Raw genomic sequence first — 12,425 nt, 5'->3', positions numbered from 1 at the left:
ATTACACACAGAGTTTGTTCTTTATATTGTTTCATATTTATTCGTTGCAGAAAGAAAGTGTACATTATGCGCTGACAGGGCAGAAGTGATAAGAAGCCGTTCACGATGTAAGGGCGGAAACCACAAGGTCTGTTGCATCCGGGCAGAACTAAACTATCCTAGGGTAGAAGTGATACAAGGCATCACATGACCAGTGACGGACACTCCTCCTACTGTGTGGCAATGGAAGGACACGTCAATCAATCTATATGCGCAAAGCGGATATGACGTCGCAACACCATCATCTCTGGGCGGAAGTAGTTGAATGGGCAGTAAGGGTGGAAGCAGCCACTACACCCGAAACAAACTTTGTATTAATAATCATTTAAGGACTTGTGGTTAGATAACAACATGCTACTTTATGCTAAGGTGGTCTGAGCATTACTAGGATTACTCTTGGATGCTTTTAATGTAGTATAAGGAGTTTTTTCCTTTTTTTTGCAACCTTGATGACCCCTAATGAACACATGGAGGGGTATAAATAGAGAGTCACCCCTCCAGATCAGTATCCCCTTGAAGAAGTCTTGTGACAAAATGCGTTGGGAGTAGCAGTACCTGAACCCTTGAACTTTGACTCCTTTTTTAATCAAGATAAGCCGTTATCCTCTTTTTATTCCATATTATCTCCTCAACTATTTATTCATTTTTATCTAAGTTTTTATATCTATGTTTATGTACACCATGTTATTGTGTTGTTTATAGATCAAATTAAATTATTTATCTATTACTTACTGCACTTTATATTTATATATTCATTATTATCCATTTTTATATGGGATTTTTCCACTAGCACTTTAGCAAACCTAGGCCCTGATTCAGAGCCGCTCGCTCTGACCAGAGCGCTCGCTCTGAATCAAGGCCCTCCTCCATTAAAATGGAGCATCCTCCTGGATGCTCGTATAGCTGTGGGTGACCACCCACAGCATATTCGAGCGTCCAAAAAGATGGTCGCGATGGTCTTGACCATCGTGACCATCGGACTTGCGAGGGAAACCCTGCGGTCGGGTTTCCCAGCCACAAGCCCTGGAGTGATTTTGGCTCTATCAGAGCCAAAATCACTCCCACTGACATCACTAGTGATGTCAGTGGGGCCGGCTTCAGACGGTAGGCGTTCCCATGGGAACGCCTCCGTCTGGCCGCCACGCCCCCGGCACGCCCACCAAAGGGGGCGTGCTGTCAGTCACCATCGACAGCACGACCCCTTTGGTGCGAGACCCGGAGCGACAGTTTGGTTATCGCAGTCTCGGTCTCGCGCATGCGCACAACGGAGCTCCCGCCGTCGTGCGCATACGCAGTGGGGACCATCGACCCACTTGCGAGCATACTGCCGCTTGCAAGTGGGTCTGAATGACCCCCCTAGTTGCCTGTTTTCTCAATCACCCTATGTTATTAATTTTGTAGTAATCTTACACTGTTGCTCACGTTATTGATGTAAGGTTGATGCTCATTAGTGTTTTGGGTAAAGGTTGCTTCTTTAATATACACATTGTAGGTTTAATTCACGTTGACTTAGTGAGAAATCAATTATTTTTGTATCTTGGCGCCGTATCCACATTTAAAAAATATATATATATATAAAGTCATGTATATAGATACACAAGCATATATATATATATATATATATATATATACACATACCTTACATACACACACACGCACACAGTTATACAGTATATATATATATATATATGTCACACATATATTACAAACAAACCTACCTTGCAGCAGATCTGATGGGAACAGGACCTGGAAGGCTGGCACCACCATGTAATTAGGCCCTTCACAGCAAAATGCCATGATTCACTCGTCTAATGGCAGAGGGGGAAATGATGCGATTCTAATCGAATCGCATCATACGGGTTCCGCCTCCTCCATATTGACCTGCAAATCGCTGCAATTTGCCGTGAGGGGGCGAAACTTAAGAACATGGTTCTGCCCTGTACTCCAGTCTATCAGAGGGGGTTTTGTGGGCATGTGTGTGTGGCTTTTGGAAAATGACACCCCATGCGGCTCGCACCCCTTACACCCCTCTAGTGATGCCACTGACTACATCACCCCAAAACTGTGCAATTTTTGGACAGGTCCACCAGATATGAACAAATGATCCCACAACCCCAAATCCTCTACAGGATAAATCTATGGTAGTTATGTAGATTTCTTCAAAAGGCCAACTAATAAGATCAAATGCCTTCTCCGCATCAAGAGAGAGCACAAGAGTTGAGGTGCATTTGGAGTTAATGTAGTGTATGAGACTAGTGGATCTTCTTGTAATATAATTGAGTGTCTACATGGAATTAATCATTATTGGTCAGTATGAATAAGATGGGAAAGAACCTATTGAAGGCGCAAGGCCAGGATCTTTGCATAAATCTTGATGTTGGTATTCAACATTGAGATGGGCCAGTAGTAAGCACAGTTGGAAGCATCTTTACCATCTTTCAGGATAACTACAATATGGGCTTCAAGGGCCTCTTTGGATAAAGAGCATCCTGACATCATGCCACTGGAATAATGGAGTAAGTATTGAGTTGCATGTAGTAGGTAACCGTGGAGCCTTGTTTGATTTTGACTCCTTTTTAGTGTGAGAAATCTCCTGCAACATTTTTTTCTTGAGTTTGAGAGAGTGTGGGAAAGGATTAGGGAGGCGTTATTGTATTTTTTAGATAACATACCTATCATATCTGTAATTATTTGGTGTGTGTCCAACCAATTATTATAAGTGTGTGTCCAACCAATAATTACAGATATTAAAGGTATGTTATTTAAAAAGGGTTGGGTACAAGATGCTGGGCGCTCAGGACCCCGGTGCTCCTGACTTGGTTACAATCCTGACACAACCACAAATGTATACTAACCCTACCCCTACCCCTAAAACCTTAGCCTCCCTCACCACATCCTAACCCTAACCCACCCCCTAGTGGCTAACCCTAACCCTTAACCCTCCCTCTAAGCCTATTATTTACCATCGGGATGTCAGCGGTCAGGATGCTGGCGCAGAGATTCTGACTGGTGTCGGGATTGCGGTGCCAGCATTCTTAGTGCTGGCATCTTGGCAGCCATGATCATAACTACATCCTTTTGAATCTGTTGATGTTGGTTGTACAGTATGAGGTAAGTGTATGCATGTGCCTATAACTCTGAAGATTATTACCACTTAGATTGAGACCCACCATGCTACTTCTACATATTTATGTATCAGTTTACCTCATTGTAAGTTCTATGTCACTACTTACTGTAGATACTTTTAATTTAGTGAAACATGTTTTTTGGTAGATATTAGAGTCAGTGCTTTAAATAACTGATTTTGATAAATAGTGATCAAAATTATATATTTATTATTTATTTATTTATTACCAGTTATTTATATAGCGCACACGTATTCTGCAGCGATTTACAGAGAGAATATGTGGCCATTCACATCAGTTCCTGCCCCAGAGGAGCTTACAATATATATTCCCTACCACATACACACATGCTAGGGTTAATTTTTGTTGGGAGCCAATTAAATTACCAATATATTTTTGGAGTGTGGGGGGAAACCGGAGTTTACATATAAATGTTTATTGATTTTGCAACTTCAATGGACAGTACAGACATAACAATGTCATTATCATTAACATATTGTCAATGCAATAGAAAAAGTTAGAATTTAAGTAAAGAACATGTAAAACTGCATAGCAGTAATAGTAGTAGTGCTGGACACCCAATTAAATTGTGTTTCCCTCTTGAGGATAGCTGTTAAAAATTAATACTTTAAATAATTTTAGAAAGTTGTAAATGTATCCTCATCAGTGGACTTTGTGACAAAGACTAAGTTATTAATTACCCATTTCTATTAACTAAGAGATAATTTAATTAAAATTATGCATTCCCTGACTCTGGCAGAAGATCAGCTAGAAAATGGGAAAGAGAGGGAGGTGAATGCTCAAATGCACAGAATAAAAAGACTAAACGACTCTCAGGGCTCCATTTGCAATGCTTTACAGGCCATGATCTGACACTCTGCAATATACCTGGCTGATTATTCCTGTAGAGTATTTATCTGCTATGATTATCACTGAGCATGATTAAGAACACTAGGCATATCAGTACATTTTTAATTTTTTGGATGGCAAATACGTAGCCAGCTGGTACAAGAAAGGGTCATTTGTGAAAGTCATACTATTGTAGATTAATGACAACCAGCAAACTTTATAAAAAATAAAATAAAAGGAAGCAAGGCATGTATTACTTTAGCATTACACCTCTAAATATAAAATGTACTTTATTCATAAGAGAGTGATACATGTATTGTTTTAGCCCTCAACTAATTTTTATTTTTTTCTGTGATTGTTTCTTAAGGGGTCTATCCAATACCCGACTTTGTGAACAATCTGACCAAAACCAGGAGGTTTTGGTCGCATTGTTCACAAAGTCGGGTAATGGATAGCTGGTAAGGACCAGTGATGCACGTGCACACTGGGTCCTTGCCGTACCCGACTGTCTACTGAACATGCCTGTCAACCTGACGACACTCATCAGGTTCGGCATCTTCAGAGATAGGAGGTCGGGCTCATTCACTGAATGACGTTCAGTGAATGCCGTTCAGTGCGGGCACCACACCTCGACGACATGAAGGTCTGAACGCTGGATGTTCAGACTTTCATGTCGCGTAGTGGATTTAGAAGTTTTTTGTATTGATGATCATATTGTTTATGTGTTTTAATATACAAACAACTATGTAATAATAAATTAAGCCTCAAGCAAACAGTAACAAAACATTGGAATAAAAACAATGTAGCTGGGCAAGGTGGGAGGGAAATCCACAAATCCAAGAGATTGGGATACAGGACAAAAGCTTATACTTATCCTCCTATGCCCTACGCCCTCCATGCCCTATCACTATTGGTTCCGACAACTCCTGAAATTCCCCAGGAACCCAACATTAACTAACAGATGTACCCTCATGCACTATTGCTGCAGTCGTGTCAAACAACCCTTCTCGGTGTCCCAGATCCTGTGCGACTCGACTTAAGCTGAGCACATTTTTTCAGATGAAAACGGATGTGACAAGCCCCTCCATAAGACTTCACTGATTAATTTGATATGAAACACTTATATAGTACATCTGTGTGCGGCTAAGGGGTCTATTTACTGAGCTGTGTTAGGAGATAAAGTGAAAAGTGATAAGGTACTCAGACTTGGCAGTGTAAAATTCTGCTGCTACTAATAGCTGCTTTTCAGATCTATATTGAATTGCTCCGGGATTTTAGTATCTACTTCCACAATTCATACTTGATACTGTATGAGGGGCACCTTAGTGTTATTAATAATACCAGGTTTTACATGTTCCCACCTAAGAGGAAACTGTTTACTGGACCTATAGTCCACTTTTATAAAACCATTAATGTGCCTCACTTCTGAACTACATTATAATTGCTCCTGTGAGCTGCATGCATTCAAATGTAATAATTAATATACAGTACAAGTAATGCATTCTCTAGTAATTTGGGGGTCTATTTACTAAGCCTTGGATGGAGATAAAGTGAACAGAGATAAAGTACCAGCCAATCAGCTCCTAACTGCCATGTCACAGACAGTTGGGAGCTGATTGGCTGGAACCTTATCACCATTCACTTTATCTCCTAACACTGCTTAGTAAATAGACCCCTAAGTCTGAATCTGTATAAGTAGTTCTATAATGCAGTGACCGTGGCTCATTTTCATGCCAAGTTCCGTTGTGCTTTATATACAGACTCAGATGCACACAGATATATAAATGTTGCATATAAATTTAAGCAGTGCAGTCTCATGACTGCAGCTTGTTGCATCCATTTTCGGGTGCAACAATGTGCACAAAAGTTGCTTGGTGCAATTTGACTCATCCTGGCATCTCACTAGCGCCAGACATCTTGCGTCACATCACATGGCATATTGAAGCTTCAATACACTATAATAGCGCACATTGGACACAAATTTCTACTGTATGTTGCTATTTTTGCCATATCTCTGTGATTTGATAACAAGTCGACTTAAAACTCACTGGATGTGACACCCTACAGAGGGGAGAAGCAGGGGGACACATCCACCTTGCACAACCTTTTTAGCAGTGAGCTGGCTTTAGGAGTGGGAAGGAGGAGATAAGTAAAATTGAGTAATTATTTTTTATTTAATGCTTTCATACATAAACCTTTTTAATATTTCTGTCTGAGTGGGCAACATTACCATATAATATTATCTGCTAAGCTTCACTAGTAGATTGCCCCATGCAAATCCCAATTCAACATTTTATATTTAAGGGCCAGGAGCACAATGCAGTTAAAGTTGAGATCAAAATTGCAAAAGTACTGTAAGAGGGTATATTTCTATTTAAGCTGAAAGCAAAGGGACAGAAAAGTCTATTATTGTGCATGCACCTTCTGTTTTTTATTTATTGTATAAACTATAAACACAATTTGTGGTCAATATCCCAAAAGGCCTCATTTTTCTGATTATGTTGTGGAACTATCTTAATAACCATAGTCTACTTTTAAAAAACTGATATGATGTTCAGGATGTGCAGATATAAAAAAACAGATGCATTTCAGGTAGATTCATTTATTTATTTATTTTAAATGTTATCGGTTTAGTACTTTTCATTTTGGAATAGCTGATAACAGCATTAGATAACCCTCTTCTTTGCTTTCTAAACTTAGAATTACAGATCATTCCCTATCGCCTAATCAAAAAAGCAAATAAATAACCTGAAATTCATTTGCCTTGAGATAACAGATTCCTGCTATCCCTTAATAAAAGGGATTTGTCTATTAAAGAGATGAGTTTGGCCTGCAGTTGTTGCTGTATTATGTGTATCTAGCTGCAGAAGTGCTTACAGACTATTATGTATTATACAGGAAGGTTAAAAATGCATTCAGACAGAACAGGGATGATAACAAACCTAGTAATATAGACAGGTCGACAGCCTTTTTTTTTTAGAGGTTGTAATGTGTAATATTTGTTCTCCTTAAGGACCAAAGAGACCAAAGTTACTCCACACTGAAAACAACTTTGACAGCAGTGACTGTTCATAACCTGAAGCCTGGAACAGTCTATGTCTTCCAAATCCGCACATCCTCATCATCACAAGATTATGGAAGCTATAGCCCGAGCATTGAAGTGGAAACACTAGGAGAATGTAAGTTATTTCATGTAAGCTACTGCTTGATTTCTTTACTGTTATAATGACACATTTTCTTACAGTGTAGATATTAACAAATAAAGCCTTAATTTTCTCCTTTATGTATATGTGCCTGAGGGGGCCCTTGTGCTGTGGGACCCCTCCTCAGAGCAGTACCCCCTTCGAAGGCTGGCACCTTACCTTGTGCTGGCAATCGGTTCCCTCCACCTCTGTGGCACCATTTTCCCAGTGATATTCAGGGTGGCACTTGCACACAAGAGAGCAAAGACTCTGGCATTGTATGGCTTCAGATATCACTGGGAAGATAGTTCCACAGAGGAGATACACCCGCTTGCTGGCACAAGGTAATCATTCTATGGGTGCGGGAATGCGGTACGGGGCCATCTTTGACCCAGGGGCACGTGTGCACAACACACCTTACACCCATTATAAATATGCCTATGTGTGCTGGTAATTTATCTGTCATCTTTTTCACAGTGATACCCATATATTATATCTTTATTTTTATATATTTTTGAAAATGGTCTTGAGCTGGTCACAAGAATTTAGATCTTAATGTTTTGCAATCAGGCCAAATTATTAGATCTATCTCCAATTTCCCCAATATAGTGAAACCAATAATATTTTCATGTAGGAAATTATTAAAATCCAGACAAATGTTAATCATTTGTGGGCATCGTTGATAGATACATTTATTTTCATTAGACCTTTTATACAGGCAAGTCATTGACTCAGCATCTTGGCAGTATCTAAAGCACCATTAGTATTTGTGTATACAGTCTTTTACAATTTTTTATTTAGGAACTTGGGGGCATATTCAATTAGCCGCGATAAGCCGTTTTCGGCAAAACAGTTTTGTAATTTTACGTAATTTTTACGTAATTTCGTCAGGCGAAAACCCCCGTATTCAATTCCAAAGACTTTTTGTGTACGCAGAAAGTCAATGCATTGGTATAGGCGAAAAAGATTTGCCTATGAAACCAGGCGGAAAAAAGTGCAGAATTGCAGTTTTGGGGTGCAAAGGTGGGGAAACCGCCCTGCACCCTTGGGACAGGTCCCAAAGGTTGCGTGTGTCAAAAAAATTATTAAAAAATTTGAAGAACACCCCAAAAATGACATTGAAAAAGAGGGGCGCAAAAAAACAAAGTCAGGGTACAAACTTAAAAACTAGTGAAATAAGCTTTTGGGGGGTCTGCAAATATGAGGGAGGTGTTTTTTTGATTGCAGGTGCTTACTGAAGGTGCGTTTATTTATGTTTTTTTTAATACTTCACTTTTGCGATTTTTAACCATGCTGGCACCCATTTTCATGTACCCCAAATTTGCTGGGACTAGTTATTTAAAAAAACAAACTGCTAAATGCTATTCTTCACCACTTGTGCAAAGATGCTAATTAGCAGCTATTGAGAGCATTTAAGTACCCCAAATACCTTCAGCATCTACATTGATCCCCAATGTTAGTGCATCTTTTGGGGGGTGTCAGGCTGATTTCCCCAAATCTGACAGCACTTTTCGCCTGTTTGTGTTTTGCAGGGTCCCTTTTTTGCGTCCTTTGGAATTGAATAGGATGCAAAGCGGGGCCGCGCACAAAAAGTTTTCACCTCCAAAACATGCAAAGTCGACAAAAAGTACGGCAGGCGTAACCTTTCTGACTTTTTGTGTTTAATTGAAAATGCCCCTTGGTGGTAAACAAAGGTTTAAATCTAAAACAATATAGACATTTTACAAAAAATGGAACAATAGGGTGGAAAGAAAGAATAAGTGATTGGAATCTTTTAAAGGGATAATTGTTCCACCAAGAAAGACGGGAGCTACAGTATGCCTACTGCACTTGCTGAATTAGTTCATTTTATTAAAGGGGAAAGGGGTGAGCACATTACACATGTTGGACCCTATTTTTACTTGGACAAGATTCAAGCTCTACATAATTTGCATTTGAGGCACCTTGAGCTTGGAAATATGGGCATACACTTGGCCAAAATATATGATGTTGTTTGGTGCTGGTGACAGTCGACACTTGGTACAGGTAGAACAACAAGTAGCATAAGATACAGGAATATGAGAGGTATAACTGAAGTATATATACAAGAAACCTTGAGCTTTAGGGTATCACTGGCTGTTATAGTGCGCCAGGTGTCTGAGCAGTAAATGCTCAGACAATATGGATGTTAACAATATGCCCGTACTCTATAGCGGTGGTTATATAGAGTACTTGCAATGTTTGTATAGGCTCTTCACGGCTAGAATGTTGGAGAGTCCTTGAGCTCTATTCATCATGTTAATTATCGGGGTCCGTTAACATTCCTACTCACCGCGAGTGCCAGAGCAATTCATCATTGCTCCGGGACAAAGAATCAGGTGACTCCCCAGAATATATATATGTTAGGTGTGTACTCAGCATTAGTTTTACTTGAGCATTCTGTGATATTCCAGAGATACAACGGAGCCTGACTTATGCCAATTTGTGTATGGTAAAACAGAAACAATAAAATGCAGGTGACTAAAGGCATGCGTAAACACACAATGAAGATAATGGCCGCGAGTGTTACCTAATCACTCTGACTGATAGCGGATTATTTGCTGAAGCTGATTTTTCATTTGAGTTGCCTGTCCATTTGTTATGATTTGGGAGCATATTCACAGAGTTTTTTTTGCAGGAAAAGGAAAGTTGTACAGATTATATTTTAGGAGGATTATTTATTTTCTTAACATACTGTATAGTGATTGAGTATATTATTATCAAAACAAATGGTTTAAAACATGTGTGTAAGTGTATCTGATGCAGCAGTGCTTCAAGGTGGTGGTGGTGGTGGTGGAGGAGTACAAAGTCCCTGGGTCTGTACCTGTCAAAGAGGTGCAGCCATAACCCCAACAGGTCTGGCAACAAACCTTTTAAGGGAGATGAAGGGTTCTGTTGCTGGTGGTCCACCACTATTACATTGGTACATCGCGGGCATCACCTGCATCTTGTCCCTAATAGAATTTTCCCATTGTCTGCCTTTACAGAGAGTATGGTTAATTATTTCAACTATAATATTCATTTCATATGGTGTTGTACCAGGGATAGATCTAGAGTGTTCTTTTAGGGGTGTTGATTTAATGAATAATTCTGACTCCTCTTTTCTATACATTTTTTTTTTGGTCACATTGATTAATAAAATTTATATATGTTTATGTATTCACTGTGTGTACAGATGTGTCCACATACACCTAGGCTCCTTGCATGTTAAACAGCAATTCTACTCGCTCCATGCTATGGCGCGACTCGCTAGCTCTGAGCATCTTTTTGTACAACTTTTTCCCTTACAGTACATCTTGTTCGCAAAGCAATGTGAATAGAATGCACAAACAGCTTATGTTGATAGAATATAGACATGTTGCATATCATTTTATATGTGTGACTGCAGTTATATCTGCATGCGAAATGCTATGTTATAGTGTCACACTATGTTACAGTGACACTGTAATGTAGCATTTCACATGCAGTTACAGCCACAGTCGCACACAGAATAGAAGCATGCAACTTACCATTTTAATCAGCAGAAGCTGCATCTGCATCCGATTCACATCACTTTGCGAATAAGACCTCCTGTAAGGGAAAAAGTCGCATGAAAAGACGCTCAGAGATAGCGAGTCACACGGTGCTCACAAGTTATGTGTAATGCGACTCATAATGCACAGAGGATAGATGCATATGGACACATCTGTATATGTGCTGTATAATGCAAAGCATGCTAAATGCATGTATACAAATTCACTGTCTACAGTAGGGAACAATGATGAAAGCAGAGTTGCAGGGCACCCATCCCTTCGCATCTTCCCTCCATACATCTGCAGACAGTTCCCTCTATACAATGTCTGGAACACACATCAACAGACCTTGCTGAAAGTAGGGACAGGTGCCATTAGCCATGTGCTAGTCTTGGCTGGAAACCCAGATCTTCAGCCAGTCACTTACCTGGCTGAGGCAGATCGGATGAGTACATGCTGACGGGTGTGCAGAGAAAAGGTGTATGTGGACGGGGAGAGAGAGTGAGGCCAGGATAATGCATGCCGCTGCTGCCTCCTAATACATGCCCAACTCTGCTAACTGCAGCTGAGCCACTCCATGAGCTCAATTTTTAGCAGCCTGTCACCCGATCCACTCCCACTCCCAGGAAAAGCTCACAGCATTCTATGTCTGGCTTGTGCAAGAGCTATTTGTCCTTTGCCCTATGCTGGGAGCTGGCTGCACTCAGGAATAACTTATTGGATACTGCAGCTCTCTCATGCACAAATCCTCCTACCTCTGATCACATCACAGCCACATCATGCACACAGGGTGACTGAATAAGGGGTGTACAGATCAGGGGAGGAGGGGGCACACAGTCTATTCAGTGCAGGATGCATAGAGAGATGATCAATTACGGACTGTGCTTGTGATAGGGGGGACAATTGCTCCAATTGCTCCCCCACCTGGATCCGCCACTGGGTTGTATGGCGCTGTAGACTAGAATGCAATTCTTTTTTTTTTACAAGATGGCTTGTGCCTTATCAGCTATGTCAGGGGTAGTCAACATGCAACTCTCTCTTGCTTTGTGAACTTCTTTACTGAGAACAACTTGCATTTAAAACTAGGTTCATTAAGTACAGCGTGTTTCACTCGGTATTGACCCCAAAGTTTTTCTTATAACTTTTAAAGTAATTGATGTAATTTAGTGAAATGTGACACAGACATACCTTGTTCTATGAGAAACATGAGGAAGTCATAGCAAGTGTTAAAAGTGTTCGCCATTAGCATCCAGGCCAGCTTGAATGCAGTGCTCCATGTTATGGAAGGTTTTACCAACATATTGTGTGTAACAGTCTCAATTCCTCGCTGAATGTTTTCTCTCAGCACACACAGACACGATGAATGTGGATGCCAGCTGGTGGCTCCAGGGGTAGGGCTGCAGCACAGTCCAAGATTAAAATAGGGGAGCCACACCAAATGCCACCCCCACTGGTTATATCCTCACTGGCAGGTGGTGTTGCTCCCATATTTGAATTTTGGACTGCGCTGCTGTGCTGGTGAACAGCTGCCTTCAATTCGCGCATGTGTGATCAGCTGGCCTGGATGCTAATGGTGACACTTTCACTTGCTATGACTTCCTCATGTTCCTCATAGACCAAGGGATGTCTGTGTCACATTTAATAAAATTACATCAATTACTTTAAAAGTTATAAGAAAAACTTTAGCTAGTGAAACACTC

At 40.4% G+C, this 12,425-nt stretch overlaps 1 protein-coding gene across 1 annotated transcript in view; it reads left to right on the top strand.

Annotated features, from left to right (window-relative positions):
* The window catches only part of EPHA10 (EPH receptor A10), a 740,746-nt gene that overhangs the window by 523,953 nt on the left and 204,368 nt on the right, over positions 1-12,425 (top strand). Inside the window, exon 7 of the mRNA XM_088462290.1 lies at positions 7,027-7,192. Within this exon, the coding sequence (XP_088318416.1) occupies positions 7,027-7,192 (166 nt within the window). The remainder of the gene's footprint in view (positions 1-7,026; positions 7,193-12,425) is intronic.

This window comes from Taudactylus pleione, unplaced genomic scaffold (genome assembly GCF_031769625.1).
Source record: "Taudactylus pleione unplaced genomic scaffold, aTauple2 ptg000007l, whole genome shotgun sequence".
Lineage (NCBI taxonomy): Eukaryota > Metazoa > Chordata > Amphibia > Anura > Myobatrachidae > Taudactylus > Taudactylus pleione.
The sequence above is the reverse complement of the archived record's forward strand: the minus strand, read 5'-3'. Positions and strand labels throughout refer to the sequence as shown.